Genomic DNA, 22,971 nt, shown 5'->3' with positions numbered 1-22,971 from the left:
AAGTTATAGTTGGAAAAGAACATAACCCTAAAGTATTGTTAAATTTTCTTTTTATTTACTTTTATTTATCTTGGTCTATAGGAGTCCCTGATGGTACAAAAAAAAAAAAAAAAAAATTGGCTGCTAACCGAATGGTTGGAAACTCGAGTCCACCCAGAGGTGCCTAGGAAGAAACACCTGGTGATCTATTTCCAAAAAATCACCCACTGAAAACCGTATCGAGCGCAGTTCTACCCTGACACTCATGGGGTCGCCATAAGGCGAAACTGAGGGCAACGGGTTATAACCATAGCCCATTGCCATCGAGTCGATTTTGACTCATAGCAACCCTATAAGACAGAGTAGAACTGCCCCATAGGGATTCCAAGGCTGTAAATATTACAGCTGCTCGTGAGTTCGAATCACCAACCTTTCCGTTAAGAGCTGAGCACTTAACCACTGCACTACCAGGGCACCTTAGCTGCTAATAAGAGCGTTATAAAGAATTTGCTGACGTTCTAGGTAGAAATTTGTGATGAGGGAATAATAAGTTTTGGTGGCCATACGCTAAATTGGATTTTTTAAATGCTGAAATACTCCCTTTTGAAATAGGAATTTACTCTCCCTCTGTTTTCATCATGTGATGTTCTTAGAACAGGCATGTGTCCTTACAGCTGACATCTGTATCTTACTGAAGCTGCTCAGGTAGATTGCTCTTCCCATCTGGTAAATCAGGTAAAAGCTTTTGGTCACCTTCACACATCACGGTAAAAGCTATGTGGTGTGTGCTCATAGGCACACGTATCTTCCTGCAATGTGCACATTGTATAATAAAGTTCTCATACCAGCTCGATAATGCAAAATGACAGGGTAGGCTGTTTTCTCGAAATCACTAACATGGCACTGCATCAGTGTGTGTTTTAGTTACCACTCATCCGCAGAGTAAACGCTAAAATGACTCATAAACCTTGTAAACACTGTGTCAGTGCTTGCAAGCACTCAGAATAATTTTCACACAGGTTGGAAAACATCATTTTATCCCTAAACAAATCAAGTCTGAAATCTATCAGTGTCGTGGGTGGATTTGGTGCTGGTTCACGTCTCTGCTCATGAAGGAAGTCTTCTTTCTCTCATTGCTGACAGGAATCCCCAACCATGACCTGGAGAAATGCCGTGATTACAGGTCTACAGTTCTTTAGGACAATTACTGCCTATCATGCCCCAGTGTGTACATTTTTCTTGTTTTCTGACATAAACACCCATGTTAAAATCATTAATCTTCAGTAACCTTTACATCAATTTGGTATAGAGACAAAAGAACTGTTCATTATTCTTCAACATTTTCTGTTTAAGTAAAATTGGTTAAGTGTGAGGAATGGGGGAAGTGCTGTGTGCAGAAGAATGAGTTAGGGAATGTGTCTAAGAAATATCATTGTGTTATGTTTGTAAACCGTAACTTTTTATAACACGCCACCCTGCCCTTTCTGCCATAGAAGTCCCTGGGTGGCACAAATGGTTAAGTGCTTCACTGCTAGTGGAAAGGTTGGCAGTTCAAATCCACCCCGAGCTACCTCAGAAGACAGGCCTGGTGATCTGCTTCTGAAAGGCCGCAGCCTTGAAAACCCTATGGAGCAGTTCCACTGTGCACACATGGGGTTGCCATGAGTCCCAATCGACTGAAAGGGAGCTAATAACAAGAAATCTCTTCTCCATCAGAGATCTGTTTCTCTAACAGACCTATTTACACCAACTGTTCCTTCATAAAAACAAAAAACTAACCCATTGCGATGTAGTCAATTCCTACTCATAGCTACCCCATAGGACAGGGTAGAACTGCCCATAGCGTTTCCAAGGCTACAATGTTTACAAAAGCAGACTGCCACAACTTTCTCTTTCGGAGCAGCTGGTGGTTTCGAACTGCCAGTCTTTCAGTTAGCAGCCAGGTGCTTAACCACTGCGTCACCAGGGTTCCTGTTAGCGCCACTCTTTAATCTGCTCTCCCTGGTTCTTGGCTCCTGGGGCTGTGGTTCCCCTTGTATAGCCTCCCATGTATTTCAATCTGTCACTTTCAAAGTCCCAGGGATACTTTTGAACTATTCCTTAAACCCACTTTTCAGCTTTGGCTCCTGAATGATTGTCTTTCTAGGAAACTACTTTTAACCTGAAGACCAAGACATTAAAATAAAAGACTATACTTGTTAGCAAGGAAAAGACGCCCCCAACAGTCATTCCTTTCACAGGACTTTTATTTCTTACCTCCCTCCGAAGAATGCAGTGGACCATGACAATAACAAAGCCTTGCAATGAATCAAACACGGCAAAAAGTATTTGAAACAATATGGAGCGTTTATCTGTCATGGCCAGAACTGCAGACATCCATGTCAGAGCCAGCAGGGGCAACACCACACAGGAGCTCCAAAGAGATGCCCTGTTGAGAGACAGAGAAAACAACATTACGTAGCTGCATGTCATGTCCCAAGCAATAACCAGATCCCCATTCAGCAAAGCATTTTTATGTGTGGACCAAGACCGTTAACTTGGAAACCACAAAGCAGATAACATTTGAGGGTTTTATTTGTTTTTTTTATAGACTATCCCACAATAGTTATAAAGGCAGTTGCCAATTATAAATATTTAAGTATGCTCTTAGCTCTAGTATTAGCAAACACATTATTTTTTTCATCATAGCACTTTCTCACATGCACTGTAAAAGATTTGTAACAAGAAGATGTAAATGATTGGGACTAACATGGCATTACTGGCGGTGGTGGCTGACAAAGCTGTTGTTGAAACTACTCCACACTTGGCACATTTGAGCGTCAAACCGCTATGAGGCTCACTCATCTGACTGCAAACAAACAGAACACCCACAAAAAGAACAAAATATTGAATTGTCACCAAAAAAAAAGTTGCTGCTGCAAGTTAGCTTTTAAATACGATTACATGCAGAAAATAAGTATATTTATCAAAGACGAATGCTCTCGATTGTTTTAAAGATGCATTTACACTACATATTATTTTTCGTAACATTTATCTTTTAATAATATGGGCCTTTGTTGCATGCAAAACATATTTCCATCATTTACACCATAGATGGCCCTTGTGTCTATAGATCAAATTGCTCGATACACCGAGTTAAACATAAGCATGTGCTCGCGTGGACACACAGTGAACACCCTTTATTCAGACCCGCGATAGGAACACGTGAGGACTCCCGAGTTTAACGAATTTTATTGTCATTTGCAGAAGGCACATGCTATCAGTTAAAATCTTCTGAAATCTAAGCATGTATCTTAAAGTCCATTAGAGGAAGATATAATTTAAAGAGTCTTTAATCATTTGCGGAAGAGGTAGCTTCTAGCTCAACAGGTTCACATCCTGAAATTTCTTATAGCGTCAACGTATTGTCCATATTTTAGGATGATCTGAATATAGGGACTGATGAAATTCAATGAAATATTAGTTGATAATAAAAAGGATGATAGTCTTCTGCTTTAATAAACACATTTAGCATAATTATTAAGGTCAAAATATTCTTTCTGAACATTTGGTGATAAACTCCTTAAATGCTCTGCTCTGAGCTAGAGGCTTTTGTGGGTAAACTCTAGGTTCGAATAGTTCAGATTCAGTCTACTACATCATAGAACAAAGTCACACTACAAAGAAAAACTTCACACACATTCTGCTTAAAAAAAAAAAAAAGAATCCATTGAAAATGGCTGTTTTATTAAAACATAATACTCTTAGGAAAAAAAACATGGGAAATTATTGAATCAAAATTCAAAAACGCCTTGAAATAATCTCCTGCAGTATACTTCTCTCTTGCATTCGTACGTGGTCTTTACCTCTAAAACCTAAGTTTGCCCTGTAAGTTTTCCGTAATATGAGAGTGGAGTCGTAGAAATTATGTACAACCATTAAAAGTAGTAGAAGAGAGGGAATTGTAAGATGCTTATTATTTATAATGTCTGATTTCTTTTAAATACAGAAATATACTCATCTGTGAAAGGTGCTTGGATGAGATAATAAATTTGAAAGCTATTAAGTAAGCAGATTGTTAAGTACAGCCCATGAGAAAAAAAGCTTTCAGAGCTGAGTGTAGGAGCAGGGAAAATGACACTAAGTCACTCACTGTACTGCTCCAACCCAGGGCATATGTATCAGCCACATGTGTCCAAATTTTTCAAAATCATATGTAACCAATAGTCTATCCAGTTTAGTTCATGAATGCCTCAATGGGCATGACAATGTGTTTGAGATGACGCCCAAAGGGAGACCTAGACCAGTGTTTTCTACATTGGTTGCACATCAGCTGCTCCTCCGACCCCAACCCAAAGGCTCTTACTCAACAGGACTCAGGTATCTGTATTTTTTAAAGCTCCACAGCTTATTCTGATGTACAAGCTCAACTGAAAATCACTGACATAACGATACATTTGAGGTTCTTCAATCTTGTTAAGTCCCATCATAATAACAGTAAAAAGGCATGGCTTAGTCCTTTATTGTTTTCTTTCTCCCCGAGTTTAGGCTACTTGGGGTTTGCTCTTCAAACACGGATGTGGTTGTTTTTCCCTATTTAATTTGCCTCTAAGCTCTGAAATGAGATTAGAAAGTCAAGGATTACTAAAAACTAATTTTAATTGCACAATATAAGCAAGTATTTTGACCCTAAAATTGATTTAATCCAAGTATTTTTTTTTAATAAAATCTTAAATCAGTATTTGAAATGCTCATGTCTCTTTATTTGAGATATATTTGAGATGAACAGTTAGAGATAACTGTTGAAAACTATGTTTGATGCAAACTGGTTGGGCATCCTTGGGATTTTATTATTAAATCTGAATGAAGCACAGGGAAGATAGGTTACCCAGAGTGATCTAATATTTTTTTCCAGTTTGCATGATCACTATTGAAGTTAATTTATATAATATATATCTATAATCTATTACTATAGATTATATGCAATGAAAAATAAAATCTTATCTCTTTGTTACAGAGACAATTCTGCATTTATAAAATAAAAAGTGCTGACAGTTAAAAAAATTGAATAAAATTGCCCATAAGTTCAAATGTACCCAATACCCACCAGGGACCCCAAGTAATAACAAGGGTCATTTCGTTATTCTCTATCTCCTCCTACCTTTACTAAGACCGTTGAAGTCTATAGGTGGTAGTTCCCTTCCCAATTTTCTTTTTCATTTCTTTATAACTAAATTTTAAGTGAAATCAGCAATGTCAATGTATATGTTTTACTGTACAATTAAAATCTCTAATGCTTTATATGCTGTGTGACTGATAGGTTTATTCTTCATGTAAAAACTTCCCTAGAAAGAAAATATAAGTATTCCCTTTAGAAAAAGCTCCTGAAATTTGTTAATGACACTGGTAAATTAGTCTCCTTCATTTCACATAGATAAAGCAGTTTAAATCAGTAGATAATAAAACTCCATTGCAAAAATCTTTAGATTTTCTAAAAAGCCATATGCCACTTTATCTTGTTATCTTATTTTCTAATTTCCATTTTTTATACATGTATTGATATTAAATAACTAATTACCCCCTGGTAAATATATTTTATGTGTTAGAAAAATTTAATATAGTTTGAGTATTATAAAACTTGTTAAATTAGTACATTATTTATTAAATATTCACTCATTTACTCATTCCTTTATAAATATTTATTGAGCACAAACTATATGCCTGAAAGTTTCTAATAACTGATTATCAAAGGAAGGGAGGGAAGAAAAGAATAGAGAAAATGCATGGAGTAACTTCCTGACACCTTATTTGATTCTAAATAATAAACATAGTTTTAAAAGAAATTGTGATTATATACGTTTATTTAAAAAACCTGAGATGATCAATTTCTAAAACTAGGGAGGCTGATGGTTAAGTCAATCAGGTACTCTCCTGGCTCAGCGTTTCTTTAGTTAATGTAGACTACTTGTTTTTCACTCAAATCTTCTTTATTACTGTCCTCACTGCTTCTCTGTGAACTAAAATTAGCTCCAAATATCTATATCTTCTAAAAAATTTCCTTTATTAACACTTTGGTGTACAGAGCAAATTTTAATCCATATATACCTATGCATCTTATATAACAGAAATATTTAAACAAAAACTAGAACTATTAATTTGTGAATAGCTGTTTTCTGCTTTGGACAGTAACCAGGATTCTCTTTTATAATATATAGTAACAATATTTCTGTTTCTTGAGCAATGGCCTTTGAGCCAGAAAAGTATTGACTCAGTTTTGCCAATTAAAATGTATGAAACTTCTAAGAATATTTTTAAAGTTAGTGGTTTTAAAATTGTAATTGTTTTTGTTTGTATATAGATTGAAATGGATAATTTCTAACTTTGTAATATGGTAATGTTGTCATTTCTTCTAAACTTATCTATAAAGATCTGTGTGAATCAAACTGGACATTGCATATAAAATAAATAATATATTTTTTAAAATAAATTTAATAAATCTTCAGTGTTGTATGCATTCTGGTGATCTCATCTCCTTCTCTGCCTCAATGTCATGAAGGTGGAATCCTGGACCCTTGATTGATAAAGGGGGCAGGGATCTTTGAAAACAACCTGGCTGGCTTGGCTTCCTCATTTCACTCATCAAAAGAACAGCCACCATTTGTTGAGTGAGTACTTGCTATTTGCCAGATACTTTAATGAATGCTTCATGCACATCATATTTAATATATTCCTTGAGATAGGAGTTATTATCTCCATTTTACAGGTGAGGAAACTAAACTGTAAAAGATTAAGTAACAGACCCAAAGAAGCACAGCTAGTAAAATGCAGAGCTGGATACGAAGCATGCCTTTGTTTGAATTCAAAGTTTTATTCTAACCACCAAAACCCCAAGAAATTAAGAAAATATACATACAAGTTTATGACACTAGTAGCAAAGCTGTGATTCTATATCCAGTACTCAGTACGACTGATTTATTCTTACATGATTGATCTGGAAAGAAATAACTAAAGAAGCTATTACTGCAATTCACACCACAAGTGGCAGACTAACAAGAGTAACAGTATGAAAGTTTCAGGTCCACATAGTGGAGAAAGCTTATTTCCTGTATGAAGTTCAAGTCTGCCCATTTAAGGATACTAGGGAGACATATCTGAAATGAAAAAAAAAAAAATCTATCCTAGATGGAAAGTGATACCCTCTCCACCCAGGAAGGAACCTCTAGTTATGGTTCTATTATTCCATTGTAGTTCTAATGTTTGATATGAATGATATCAAATCTTTATATTGAAAACCATGAAACTCAATGGTTTACTAAGGATAAAATATCTGGACGATTTTATCAAATAAATTCATAAATGGAATTATAAAAACAAAGAACTTTTAATATTCTTACTAGCAGGTGATCAAATACTATGGTTATTAAGTAGTAACATAAATTATGAAAGAGAAGGGAACAATTGTAGGGTAAGTTTTGAATTAAGGTACAATTTAGTAGAAAGGAGAAAAACTATAAACTTTTTATAAGAGAAGAAAGATATAAAGGGAAACTGAAAGGCACTGATATTTCACTCAGGTTACTACAAATTTAAATGATGAGGTGATGAGGCAACCTGGAAAAACTGCTATCAATCGTATCTTAAATGTCTTCATTAATGCATTAGATATGGTGACATTACAATAAGAGTAAAATTAAGAGCGATGGTTTTCCAAATTTTGTAAGTGGTTAAAATGTGCAAGTGGAAATTATGCACAATGCTTTCTAGCAAGTTATAACCAAAATGTTATGAAGATTTATTCTGTCATTGCCATTCACTCCATGACAAGAATAGTATTTGATAAGTGATCATTTCAAGTGTAGAACTATGCTGGTATGTTCAATAAAGCAAAAAAAAAAAAGCAGAATATTTGCCCTATGTAGGTTTGCTTGTCCGCATTCCGTTTTGTCACATACATACATTGTGTTCAACCTATCCTCCTGTCCTTTGTAATCAAAACTAGGTGGCCTTTGGAAACTTTTACCCAAGGACAACTATTTTGAGCCAAGCATTAACATTTAATCTTCTCACCTTAAAAGGAGACAATATGTACAAATCAACCCCACCCACAAAAAAACCCCAGATTTTCTTAATGGTCTGTTTTATTATTTATAGATTTTTTTGACCTATTACTTCAGCATAGTGCACTGGAAATTTTTGAATGACTAAATCTACCAGACAGACCGGGATGTCAAGAACAAAACTCAAGGCACAGTCAAATGCAATCCATGACGATCTAGAATTGGAGTATGGGATTCACTGGTAAAGAACCTTTGAAATCTACCAATTGCAGCTTACCCGGCTCTGTGTTTGAGCTTTTTATCTAGGATCCCATCTCTGGAAACAAGTTTATTAAATACCAAAATGCCAATCACCATGTTGACCTGTCAAACAGAAACAAAGGTTGACCTTTCAATGATATTGAAGGGAATCAGGTATTTGTTTTTCCTGAAAACCATCTTTTACCAGTTTATAACCACCACAGATTCATATACTCACAATAGGAGCCATATGAAGCACTCCTCAAATATTTTAGAACTGCATAAAGGAATAAGGAACAATTTAACAGTGGTGTGTTACTTCAAAGTTCATAAGAACACTTAATTTCCAGGCTTTGCAATTAACACAGGAGAAATGAAACTTTAATGGCCTAACTTTTAAATTGTACCATACTATGCCTTTTATGCCAGTCTGGTGTTCTCTCTCTCTAGTCATCCCTGGATAAAATCATCTGGCTAAATGAGTTTTATCGTATGCCTGAGAGTCAAAAGCTTCTGAGCCTTAAAGTGTGAGGCTAGGGTGAGCCCTGAAAGCCAAAGGTGCTGACAATAGGTCATTGTCCCCAGTAGTGAGCAGATAATGCCAAATTCCTCATGATGTGTGGCTATTCTTTCCTGTGAGGTCCGGCATCTTGAAAGGGAAAACCTACTTAACTAATCAGAATCCTTTAAGAAATGGACAGAAACACCTTTTTAACAACATACTCAACCGAATACTTCTCGTCATTTTCTTTCTTAGACTCTCTTACTCCCATTTAAATGGTCTTTTGCATAACACAGCTGAAATCAAATCACACATATTTTTCTTTCTCAAGTAGAATGGTAAAAAGCTGTAGAGACAGCTGGGGTCTATTTAGCAGCTTAATACGATGAGGACCCATGGTTCTCTATAATACAATGAGGACCCATGGTTCTCTAACCTACCAGCACGTCACAGTAAAGGAATCCAGACCAATGCTAAACCCATATAATCATGGAAAAACAGTTCCTCCTTTTGTCTTCTTCACCATTTCCCCTTCATGATCCCTGGGCAACAGAATCTTGGGGCTCCCCAATGCAAACAGGGAAGCCTTTACATTAAGATTATTAGTTCACGTGAATCTGTTTTAAATTAAGCAGGATGACTAATTAAGGAAAAAAGGAAAAATTCTGTCTCCAATGCACTCTGGCTAGATGAAATACACAGGCGAAACTTGGTTGACTGCTGATGTAAGGAAGATCCAAAGCATGCCCAGTAGGCAGGGATTTTGGAGGTCTCACCCTTCATGGTCTGCTTCCTGATAAATAGTATTCAATCCAGAGAAAGATTCACTCATTTTTTGGACTTCTCATTATTCGAGCTAATTTGAGCTACATTCCATGGATTCTATTAATCTACAATGTAAGCATGAGGGAATTTATCACTACTCCAAAGGCCATACTGTGGTGTTTCAATTACATACATACTCTTTGTTTCTTGATTTTAGAGTTAGATGTGTATTAGCCTAGTAGCTTAGGGAAATAATTCAACTGATGAAATAAAAATTCAATGCAGCAGGCAAAAATGTGTCTAATAGTTTTCATTTTCCTATGCTCTTTTCTAAATCTCCTGCCTAGATTTTATTTTTCTCGTGAACCATAGATAGCCTCTCCTCCCTGTTATAGTTTAGAGGAGAGAGAGCAAACTTTAAAGGAAAAAAAAAAAGTCGCATGTCAGAGTTATTAGAAAAGATGTCACTAGCTTCCAATTTATTTAATGGATCATTTGAGGAACCAAAGGATAATTTTCCAATTAGAAATCTAATTGTACAACCCTATTGATTTTTGTATTTAACTCAGATCATTTCTTTCCTCCCTCATTTTCTTCAAAGATTTATTGGACAGGAAAGATTTGTAATCAATAAATCCAGGGAGAGACAAAGGTAAATTGGTGAGAAATTTTACAAGTTACTATAATTAAAAGTGTTAAGGAATTATCTTTGTGATTGAAAAAAGAAAAATTTTAAGTCCTTATGTGGCATTGGTTCTTGCTGCGAGGTGATTTTGACCACCAGTGAACACCGGGCAATGCTTAGAGACATTTTTTATTGTCACAACTGAAGGGTGTTACTAGCATCTAGGGGGAAGCAGCCACCAATGCTGCTAAACATCATACACTGCACAGGGCAGTCCCCACAATATCAGTAGAGCTGAGGCTGAGAAATGCTGACATATAGATGTATATTTTCTTTTGTAGGTATTCGGTAGTAGTAGCCTTGAAGAGATATTCCTATTAACAACTACATAAAAAAAAAAACAACTACATAAAAGAAAAGATTGTATTAAAAAACAAAGAAACAAACCCGTTGTGTTCCAGTTGATTCCGACTCATAGTGACTCTACAGGACAGAGTAGAACTGACCCATAGGGTTTCCAAGGAGTGGCTGGTAGATTCGAACTGCTGACCTTTTGGTTAGCAACTAAACACTTCACCACTGCACCATCAGGGCCCCACAGATTGTATGATAGGTATAAATGTGAAATGATAATAAATGTTGAATTCTATACACTACTGGGAAAGAATTTATTCAAGCTTACTCAAACTTTTTCGTAAATCTAAAATTGCGTAAGAGAAATCCCACACTCCCACGTTTAATATTCTTCAGTATTCAGAATAAGAATACTTTAAAGTCATAAAGGACTGAATAGCAATTGATATTCAAATCAAAGTAATAGTTCATTGAACTTTAAAGTTTCTATCCAACACTCCCAAATCGTTGCTCTAATTGAAAGGAAACAGTCTCTCTTCACTAAGTAAACAGTGTAAGTTGATTTTGATGTTTACCAGGACAACAGCAGCCGCAGGTCCAACAAAAGCGTAGAGAAGTCCTCCTTCAAGAGACAGCCAGCAGCTGAAATTAACATTAGATGAAAACTAACAAAAATTAGCGAAAATTGTTAAACCACGAAAATGTGATACAAATAACTTATGCATTTAGCCCTGGAACTTTGGCACACTTTAAGGGTTTCTAATAAAAATAAAATAAAAAATTTAGAAGAAGTGGAAAAGGCTAGAATTAGAGCATTTCGTGAGTGAGCAGTGCTATAGTGCTCACTGAAAAGAAACTTGTTTACAAAGCAGGTAAAACATTTCAGACGAATTACTCTTGCAGTGAGATTTCTATATTTAGTTTGAGTATAAACGTGGCTATTAAGTTTCGTAAAATGCCGCTTTATTTCATTATGGAATTTTTTATATATACTTTTAAGCAAGAATAGCATGTTTTAAGAGTTTTAGACACGCCATTTACCTGCTCTGCCTCGAGGCCATTGAGATATCAGGAGAAACTGGTTTAAAAGCCATCATGGCAAGGAATAGGTAATCTGCACTTTGTATAGTTACTTTCTTCTAGTTTTATTTTTTCCCCAGTCCACTAAGAAAATTCACTAAAGATAAGCTTATGAATAAAAATAAGTGCAGCAGTGTTTATTTCAGTTATTAAAGTCACCTAGAGATGCAGAGATATGGTAACCCATTTATGCGAAAGCATTCACCCTTTCACAGCATAAGAAGCGAAGAGGACGTGGGGTTTGGCACTGGAGACCCTGCAGGGTGGCCCATCTGCACATGCGCCATCCACAAAGTCAACAGGAGGAAAGTGTGAGACAGCATTTCACCACTTCTGGGGGCAAGTAGCCCATCCGCCATTCCATCCACTTATTTTTGACATTTGATCCTTTTAATACTTTTTTAAAATCAGTTCAATGTGTGCTATCAGAATACACATGCTGCCCTTAAAATTAACGATAAAGACAAACTGTTCCATATCTGTTTTATATGTGACGGCATCACCGTATGAATTTGTAAGCACTCATAGAATTGTACACTAAATAGTGTGAATGTTACTCTATGTAAATTACATCTTAATTAAAAATTTAATCAAGTATATATATGTATATATGCACACACAAATAACATATAAAGGTATATACACACACAAATGCATGTGTGTATTCAAAGTCTGCATTTCGTTATTGCTCTTTGCCATAGCAGTGGACAGATAAAATACTACTACTATTCCACTTTGGAATAGGCAACTTAACATCTATTTTCTATAAAATACCTGGAGAGAAAGCCCTTTGTCTGGTACAAAACCTTAGTTCGGTGTCTCTGGGACTGTCATTAAATTTCTACTGTATTTTGTTTCAGCTAATCTTCAAACTGACATGTATTACTCATTGTATCAGCCTTTAAATATAAACTCCTTGAAAGAGGAACCATAGCATCTAAAATCCTACTCTTTCCATATTCCCACTACAGTGCTTTTCAAATACTGGATTTATACCAAAATAGTCACAATGTTGTCAGATAGTAATAACATAAAGGAATAGTGCTATAATAAACACACTGTGTGCTACTGGAATTTTTTTTTTTTTAATAATTAGATTGCATAAGGAAATCAAGTGCTGTAATAAAATAAGCTCTTTAAACCCTTTCGAAGTTACTTTTGGATGGGCAGGTGAAATGGTGTCTCTTTGCACATTCCTAATTTGGAAGAGCCCACCAGAAGGCCTAATGAGCAGTGATTCCTACCTGAATCCTGATGCAATTGAACAGAACTACACATCACAGTTTAAAACTTATTTCTCTAATAAGATCAGACTTCTTTCCCCATTATCAATTGCTTCCTCGACATCAAAGAGGAGATGAGACAGAATATAAAAATACATTGTTTTAAATACAAAATATTAAATATAAACTTTCCATAGAAATTCCATCATAGAATTATCAGCATTACAGCTATGATTAAGATGGGCTGATGTTGTTCATGTCCTTTTTTCTCTTCTATTTTCTTCCATAGCCCAGGCATTTTCTAATGTGAAATCTATTGATTCACCTGATTCATTATTTTCAGAATAGATCACTGTGACATAGCAACAAAACTTGAACTAATGTGACAAAATTTGCTTAATGCCAATACACATTATCATCAGTGAAATTAGAATCTCAGATCGCAGTAATTAATATTTTAAAGATAAGTATGGCAAGATTTATCGAGTTTAAAAAAAATATTTGAGATGGAACATCCAAAGTAAATATCAAAATGTTTAAAAAGTAAAATACACTGACCTTATTGGGAAATGCAAAATTGAAACAAGGAATCTGAACAGCCGCAGTGTTTATTCCCCAACCTGTGTGCATCTGAGCTACCTTACATCATTCCCCACTAATGCAATTTCTGCCAGTGTAATGACTCAGTGACAAAATGCCAACTGTCAGGAGTGCCAACCAAGACTAATGAAGCCTATCTGATGGCTTGCTTAGTTAAAAACATGATTTATCACTGTGGATGGACTTACTAGTGGTCAGTGCCATATCCTTTCGTCCTGGTGAAGCCTACTGATGTGGCCACTACTAATGCTGGTAAACCTGCAAGAAAAGCATTGTCACGTGTTACATTCAGCTATAACCACTGATAACTGGCCCAAGAGTAGCCAGGAGAAACTCTATGAGCCTAAATCAGAGAGACTACCTTTGGATGAATCACTTCACAAAGTATGTTTCCATTACAAGATTCTGTTCAGGTACAAAAATCTGAAAGCGACAGCTGGGTTTTTAACTCAATGTACTTCTCTGATGTTGCTAGGTTACCACCACGATTGACATGGGCTTAAAGGGAAGTAATAACAGAGATTTAGTATATCTTTTAAGTTATTTTTTTCCCTAGGGGTTTACACCGTTATAAAGGAAATTTACAGTTATAAAATCAGAAAGGCAAAAAATGGATGTTCTGGTGTGATGGACTATCACAGAAGTGGAACATTTAGTCGACCACATATTGATCATAAAAAGCTGTACTTACAGTAACAAAGAAAAAAATAAAGCTTATCAGTTAACTCTTTATGATTTACTGACAATAACAAGAATGTAGGAACAGGTTTAAGGGGTTTTCAGGGGTTGGGTTTTGGATAGCCTGGTCATCCTTCTGTAACAATTCTGAAAGAAGGTTAGATACTTGCCAGTTTCTCTTCATGGGCATTTAAAAAAATACAAACCCATTGCCATCGAGTTGCTTCTGAATCATAGTGACCCTACAGGACAGAGTAGAACTGCCCTATAAGGGATTCCAAGGAGCGCCTGGCAGATATGAACTGCTGACCCTTTGGTTAGCAGCCGTAGCACTTACCCACTACACCACCAGGGTTTCCCATGGATGTTTAATAGGTATGTATAACTCCAAGCATTGCCCAGTCTCTCTTTCAGTTCAATTACCTGCATACCTGTCCCAATTTTATCAACTAATGTCTTTTAATTTATATTTATGGGAATTACACTTAACTCATTCAAGGTCATCAAGCCTGCATATGTTTTGTGGATAGAGCTCAGTCTAATCTATGCCGTTTAAATCTTTTTCAATTCCAGCTATGCCTTTCTTTCATGCTTGCCTTTTCAGGCTGAAAAAGTCCATCATCTCATCACTTTTCTTACATCCTCTCCCCCCACCTTCTTTCTACCAGCTCCCCTCCTTCCTGCTAAACTCTTTCCTCTGGGACCCTTGTCTAGTGACATTGCATTCCTTCATGAGTTTCAATGACAAGACCTATGGGGAGCATCTCAGGAGGGACATACCATATATTTAAACAAATGCCTGTGATTATCTCTCTGTATATTTTTTCTTTTTTCTTCTTCTTCACATTATTTTCAACTTTTTGGATTGATTGGAACAAGTTCACTAGAAAAAAATAATTTTCTCTCCTGGATCATAACTGAAGGGTTAATGCTCTTCACTCCATACAATTTAGATTTAACCCTTTCATGCTCACGGGTACTTTTTCTGCCTCTGAAGGTTTATTGGAAAGCTGCTGCACCACTGACACGCTGACACAAGGCAAGGGTCTTTATGACCGTTTGAAACCAAAGAAATGCATGTATGCCACAAATGACTGTTTTTACAAGGTATCATAAGAGGTATTTGAATTTTTGGTAGGAAAAACAGAAATTTGGAAAATTTTTATTTATTATACATATATACCAATAGACCCTAGTGGGGACTCTGGGGAACAATTAGCGGTGCTTCATATGTACCACTAAACACTTAGGGTAGACTTGTGGGAGGGGACAACAATAACAACAAAAATCCATACTTCCTACCAGAAATTCAGACACGCTCAATGACTTAGCATGCTTCCAATAATGAAAACACATAGTATCAACAAAAACTTCAAAGCAGAAAATAACTGGTTCACAAAAAGGGTTAAAAAAATTCTTCTAAGTTCATTACATTGCACTTTCCCCTAACGAAATCATATGCCACTTTTCTGCCCTCTCATAGACTTTCTGATAGTCTAGAACCATCAGTTTAGCTTTCTATAACTAGTTTAGTACTAGTGGTAAACTTTGGAGACTTAGCTGTGAGCTCTCTCCTCAAGACCTTTCATAATCACGTTAAATAAGGCAAGTAGCAATCCTGCAAATCACCATTCTTTATACTTCATCAAGAAAAGTGTTCATTTATCCCAGTCTGTATTTTCTGGAGCTATGATACTAATTCATGAGAAAATGTCCCTCTGGTTCAATATAAGCTCAATTTTAAAAGGCCTTTGGCATGGAACCTAGACAAAGTTTCATGAAAGCATAAGTAGAACACATTCTCCAATTTTGTCTTGAACGCTTTCTAATTTGCCTGTAGGAAGAGCCCTAATACATCAGTCAGACATAAACCTGACGGATAATCTTTAAGTATTCTTGATTCTACATTTATTTGCATTTTTCCAGGTTCTCTCTAGCATTCTCCTCTCCAGTCTTCTAATACATTAGGTAAACAAAACCCAGTACCATTGATAGGTATTTGTTGTATATTTTGGTCTAAAATCCCCCCAGTGCTTAAAACTCAAAGAGAAACATGACCAAATAGCTGGGTTTTTCTAAATCTAACTTCTTAAATTAATTAGGCTATCATTAGAGTTGGGCCTATGAAATATACAGATCTTCAAAATATCCATTTCATGAAGCAATTTTAGAGAAAGATTTTCCTGATAAAGACAGGCAAAAACTTACTCAATTCTCAGTCTGACAGCAATCTCTCTTTTTTTTTTTTTTCCTTTGAGGACCCTCACGATGAGGGATGAGATTTCATTTATTCTTTAAATGGCTCTCTTCCTTTCACATGAACAGCTTTAGTCTTTAGTTGTTTTGAAGTCTCTTGGAATGGGCTCCTCAAAGTTTTCTCGGGTGGAATACATGCCTAGTGAACCGTCATGCTTTAGATCCTACACGTTTTAGGACACTTTGCCTTTTCAGAAAGTATTGCTAGAGGATAATTTGCTTTCCCACCTGTAGAAAACTCTAGTCTCATCTCACATCATGTGGGTTGTGCTGATTGTTAACTGACTAGCTCTATGGTCATTCAATACCGTATAACCAATGAATGTTTGAAAATATATTTCCACTTCCATATATCAAATTAGACACAAAGAAAAGTAGCCTGGGCACAATCACTCTCTATTGCATCATAATGTAAGTGTTCACAGTTATTTTAACAAGACCATGAAAGAGCATAGTAATATGCTTACCCCATCCAAGGCACAAAAAGCGTTTCCTTATAAGCCGTGTCCTAATTTTTCCAGTTACAGCCATATATGACTGCCACGCCTCAGTCAAAACCCAACAGAATGAAGCCAGGAAGAAAAAGTGCAAAAACGCAGTGGTGGTTGTACAGATGCTCTGTGAAAACAAAAAAGACTCCCACTGAATATAGGGGGATCATTTCTACTTCACAGAATTGTTCACCTCCAACTCTTTACTTTTACTTCAAATATCTATTTCACCTCTGTGACAAAGTAATTATTTGCAGAAATCAGAAACCTTATACTGTTTATGCTGTACACAGAATCTAGGATAAAAAAGAAAAAATACGCCCTGATTCCATTTGTACATTCAATTTTGTATGAGAACCCTGATTGTAAATTTAAACTCAGGGGAGATTAAAATTACTGCTTTACTTGAAATTTTTCTTGGAATATAATTATGGGAATGGTCCTTCCTCTAGTTTAAGTTACACAGATCTTGCATAATTATTTTGGCTGCATTCTTTATATCCTTCCTTTTTAAGTGAGACTTCTTCTTTGTTATTTTATCTGTGTTGTTGTTAGGGTTACATATGCAAGCTCAACGGCCTTTCAAAAGGAAAAATGACCCATCATTACTTTCCTTTTATATAAGTATGATATTCAAGGTATTACAGCAAATTATAAAATGAAGTTTGGCTAATAGCCCAACACAAAAATAATGTATGTATTTTAAAGTGCTTTAACACATTGCTTCTGTGGTGTTACATTGCATGTGTGTCCTAATGAAATCATTTTGAAAAGCTAATCAAGTCACTGGCAGTACACAGCTATGATTTCATATATTTTCTTTATGATATTTAATCTCTGTGAATATACCCACCATTAAATATTTCTGACTCATCTGCAAAAGCTCTGCAGCTTCATTTCTGTAAAAAATACTTATTTCACTATTGGTATAAATTCTTTATGTGAATGTTGCTGGAATCCTTTCTAAACTAGAGCCAGCAACAAAAGTAATTTCTTTATCAGTCTCAGTCTTGTTGTGTCCAAAAATGGAAGACCAGCAAAACAAAAACAATAGAACTAAAAAAAAAAAAAAAATTACAAAAAACAAATTCAAATATAAACAAACAAAAAAGTAAATAAAGGTACAAACCTACCCTACCACCTCCACTCTGCCCCACTGCTAAAGCAGGATATCTTTTTAGAATCTTTATTTTTGGGCCCAAATTATTCATAAAATTTTTTTTTTTTTATGAAATACTATGTGTTTATTCTGTTGAAACTCACCAGATGTTAATTTAGCTTTCTAGTTCTTTAAATAATCTAAGAAGAATTTTACCATATTTACCATGTTTATCATATCAGGGTGTGGCAATGACGACAGATAATGTATGCAAACTTTTCTATACTTAAATCGACTTAGTACTTATGTTTATGCTTACAAAGATTATAATTTTCTCTATGATAAAATCATGGATTTCTTGAATGCTCTTTCTCCTATCTTTATTTCTGTATGAGGCATAATGTAGTAACTATTAACCAGTTGTGATTCCTTCTATACATGAGACATACAGACTATTTTTTTTTTTCCAAATTAGATCTACCACTCGTCTCTCAATTTGTCATGCTGTGGTGGCTTTTGTGTTGCTGTGATGCTGGAAGCTATGCCACCAGCATTTCAAATACCAGCAGGGTCTCTGCCATGGTGGACAGGTTTCAGTGGAGCTTCCAGACCAGGACAGACTAGGAAAAAAGGGCTGATAATCTACTTGTAAAAATTAGCCCATGAAAACTCTATGGATCACAATAGAATATTGTCTGATTTAGTGCTGGAAGATTAGACCCCTAGGTTGGAAGGCACCCAAAATACACAGTGGCTGCAACCATGGGCTAGAGCATACCATTGATCATGAAGATGGAGCAGGACTGCACAACATTTTGTTCTGTTGTACATGAGTCTGACTTGATGCCAACTAACAACATCTGTGAGCTGCCTGCTTAGCTCATTTCTGATTTTCAGTCCCGATCTGTATTTGAATTTCAAAGATAACTCTTCCATGTAATTCCTGAAGACTAGTTACACTTTCTAATTCACACTTCATTTTCTTCCACGGGTTTTTCTCATCTCAAAAGTGTACAGGGAGTCCCCGGATTGCAAATAAGTTCCATTCCTAAATCTGTCTTTATGTCAGAACAGTTAGGTACAATTCATATCTACTGTCAGTTAGTCAAATGTTTGTCTTAGCACATAGTATATAGTGTACTTTTCTATGAATAAAATAAACACTTCCAGATACACTAAAACATCTTTAACATAATAATACAGAATAATAATAATAATGTTTTGATGCACATTGTTAAGTAGCACCCGTTTGTTATTATGAACCATTGTTCGTACCTCAAATTCTTAAAATAATAGGCTTTATGGGGTTTGGTTCACAACTATGGGTTGTACGTAAGTCAGACAACTGTAACCCAGGGACTGCCTGTATGTGTTAGCAAAGACCGTTTTCTGTCAAGATGGGGTTATATTAAACAATGTAAAAATGACTTGAGACTTTAGGTCTTAGGTGCTGGAGACACTGAAATTTTATAGGAAATATAGGAGTAAGGTGTTCAGTGTCTGGATCTGAGACTTTTAATTTGTTCTCTTTAGTTAGTTTGGAACTTTCAGACACTCACTTTAGTTCTCATACAAATTGAAGGGCATATAATTTATTTCAATAATTCATGTCTCCCTGGACAATAATATGGCCACAACATGTGTGGGGAAATGTATTAAAACTAGAGAAACATTCTATTATAACAGGTGAACATATTCATATATGCCTGGGAAATGCTTCAAGTATGGAGGTAAGGTGTCTGAACCTAAAGAGTGTGTGTGTGTGTGTACTAAATAGGTTTAAGATCACAAAACTAACCTTGTATGAAGATTCTAACAAAATCTATGATCCTGAGAAACAGATAAAGGAAGCTACATTTTGCTTCATCCTCATGTGAGCGATCAGTATAAAACTGACATATTCCATGTAATAAAGCACATACTGATTAAGTACTGATACATCATATTTGCTAAGCTGTAATGATGCAAATGGACTTTTTAAAATACTACTTTTGTAAATAACAATTTGCAAATAAACTTTATTGTTTTCCATACATGTCACACTGGTATCCACAAGGGTGGCCACTTCAGTGTCCTGGATTCAGGGTTCTTCTATCTCTTCTGCCACATAACCTAAATTCCACATCACCAGTCCTTGGATCCCCTCAGTACTGGTAATTTTTCTACTAATAAACCTCAAACTCTGATTCTCCTCTTCTGTTAACAGGTTAGAATTTTTGCACTCATTCAGTTATTGCCACCACTGGACCCACTGTCATAACCTCCAGTCTTAGAACCTCTATTTAATGTCTTTGTGTCTACTCTTGGCTCTTGTGATAGCCAGGTCTTCAAAATTCATCATTCCAGATGTGAGCCTCCCTAGCACCCTTAAGTTGATCATACAATTCTTCCACTCCACCTGCTTTACCAAATTCCAATCAGTTCTGCTTCAGAGATGATGAGTGCTGTTGACACATATTTCAAAATTTGAAAAGGGATGTAAGTTGGCAAACTGAACACTGCTTATATCTATCATTCTCACATATACCCTCACTCCAATCCCTAGAAACAACAGAAAAGATTTCTTTAACTAACTAACTTGGGGTGGGGGTGGGAAAAAAGAAGAAGAAATGTAAACCTTGTTGGATTAAAGACTGAGAAATTGCTGAAAAACTGAAAGCAGCTTTAAGAAAGATACCATGGCCCAAAACTGCTGATAAAGGTAGAATTTGTGCTTAAAAAAATGTTTACTAGAAGAAAACATGAAAAGTGTGAGTCAAGTACATGGTTAGACTCAGAAGTTCTAATGTCCATCTAAATGTAGTTCCAGAAGGAAGAAATGGTGAAAATTGAGAGAAAATGCAACATTTAAAGATATATTACCAGCAAATTTCTCAGAACTTAAAGATCTTCCTGACTGTATACATACACACACACACACACACCTACCTCACTTTCCTGTTACACAATTTAGAAACATCAAGAATAAAGAGAGAAATTTTAAAAGCTGACAGAGTGAAAAGACAAACTACTTACAAAGTAACAAGAATCAGGCTGATACAGGACTCCTTGTGAGCAACCCAGGATACAAGAAGATGGTGGAATAATATCTTCAATGTTCTAAGGTAAAATACCTTTGAAAGTAGAATTCTACACCCAGCCAAACTATTATTCAAGTGAGACACAGAAGTAAAGATATTTTAGGATTGAAAAAAACTTTTAAGTTTTCTACCTGAAAATCTTCTCTGAAAGAATTGTTAGACAAACATAAACCAATAAGTTTAAAAAGAATCCAGGAGGAGGGAATGAAATAAAAGAAGCAATGGATAGCAAAGAAAGTAATAAAATGTATTGAGTCTAATTAATGCCTATTTTAAATCTAAAAATGTATAGCCACTTGGTTATAAAATTCTAAATAATATTAACCAGGTTTAAAAGATGAAAGAGCCACAAGAGGACACGAGGAAATAAAAGTGTACTAAGTATTTTTTATTTTCCCAGAGACATTGGAGATACTGATTAATTGATTATCTTTAGATGATAGAAACATATGTTTGAATATTTATGTTAACAATGTTAAGGTAACTACAGAACAGTGGAAACAAAAAATAAATAAATTCAAGAAAGTTCATAATATAGGACATTTTTAAAAACTACAATGCAATGAAATCAGAAATTAAAATTTTCTATCCCTGGAAATGAAAAAAAAAAAAGCTTTAAAATAATTTATGAATTAAAAAAAAATAAAAGTCTAAATTATAAACTATTTAGAACTCAACAATAATGAAGACAAATATATAAAAACTTGTGGAATTTAGCTATGACAGTACTCAGGACATTTATTGCCTTAAGAAGAAAGAACATAAGAGAAAAAGTAAATGGGCTACTTAAAGAAATAAAAAGGAGGAATTTAATAAAAATAAGAGCAAAAAATTAATAAAATGTAAAATCAAATAGAATAATATTGATCTATTAAGCCAAACTGACTCTAAAGGCCAATAAAGCAGCCAAACTTTTGGCAATAATGGTTTTTTAAAAGATGTGAGAGAAGACAAAATAAATAATATTAAGAATTAAAAAGGTTATTAAAAGTATTATAAAAGAATGGCATTTACTGTATGTAAATAAAATTGAAAACTTAAAATGGACATTCATCTACAAAAATATAAATTATCAAAATGGCCCAAGGCATTGAACTAATAATCCTAGAAAAAACTTAATGGTAATAAAGGAAGTACTTCTTGGAAAAAGAGAAAAATTTCATTAAAATGTACAGGCAAGTTCTATATTTCCATCTTATAAAACTTTTCTGGGCCACAGGAAAAGATCAGAAGTATCCAACTCACTAAATATGGCCTGCTATCAGGGATACTAAAATGAAAAAGAATACTAGAAGCCACTCTCACTTGTCAATGTAAATGTGAAAGTACTAAACAAAAGATCAAACTCAGAAATATAGCAAATAGATAATAAATCATTACCAAATAAAAGTATGTCTAGTAATGCAGGATGGTTCAACACTAAAAATGACTTCCATATACTTTATGATATTAACAGATTACAGGACAGAATCCATGTGGTCATATCAATAAATGTGATACGATGAAATTCATATAACCAATTATCAGTTTTTTAAAAAAAGATATCTTATTTGCAAATTATGAATAGAACATACTTAACAAAAGGTATTTCAAAAATTATAGTGAAAATTATACTTAATATTGAACTATTAGAGGCATTCCCATGAACCATGAATAAGAGGAGGATGCCCACTGTCACCTCTACTGCTACTACTACTAGATGGTACCAGAGATCTTCATCAAAATAATACAAGAAAAAGCAATATGAAAGGAAGAGACAACATTGTCATTATGGCAGACAACATATCTCCTTACTAGAAAACCCAGGAGAATCAAATTTTAAACTGTTAGAAAAAATAAGTACCAACAAGGTGGCTGGATGCAAGATCACCATACAAAAATTGTATTTCCTATGCACTGATATCAATATACAAAACAAATTTTCCAATGGAACAATATCACTTGGAAAATGTAGTAACAAATT

The 22,971-nt window shown here is 35.1% G+C and overlaps 1 protein-coding gene across 1 annotated transcript in view; it reads right to left on the bottom strand.

Annotated features, from left to right (window-relative positions):
- ADGRB3 (adhesion G protein-coupled receptor B3) overlaps positions 1-22,971 on the bottom strand; it is a 795,310-nt gene that overhangs the window by 47,449 nt on the left and 724,890 nt on the right. Inside the window, exons 19-24 of the mRNA XM_023544583.2 lie at positions 16,806-16,956; positions 13,593-13,662; positions 11,077-11,143; positions 8,293-8,378; positions 2,729-2,827; positions 2,236-2,407 (exon numbers count right to left, since the gene is read on the bottom strand). Of these exons, the coding sequence (XP_023400351.1) occupies positions 2,236-2,407; positions 2,729-2,827; positions 8,293-8,378; positions 11,077-11,143; positions 13,593-13,662; positions 16,806-16,956 (645 nt within the window). The remainder of the gene's footprint in view (positions 1-2,235; positions 2,408-2,728; positions 2,828-8,292; positions 8,379-11,076; positions 11,144-13,592; positions 13,663-16,805; positions 16,957-22,971) is intronic.

Source organism: Loxodonta africana, chromosome 1 (assembly GCF_030014295.1).
Source record: "Loxodonta africana isolate mLoxAfr1 chromosome 1, mLoxAfr1.hap2, whole genome shotgun sequence".
Classification (NCBI taxonomy): Eukaryota; Metazoa; Chordata; class Mammalia; order Proboscidea; family Elephantidae; genus Loxodonta; species Loxodonta africana.
Note: the sequence above shows the minus strand (reverse complement) of the source record. Positions and strands in the feature narration are given on the sequence as shown.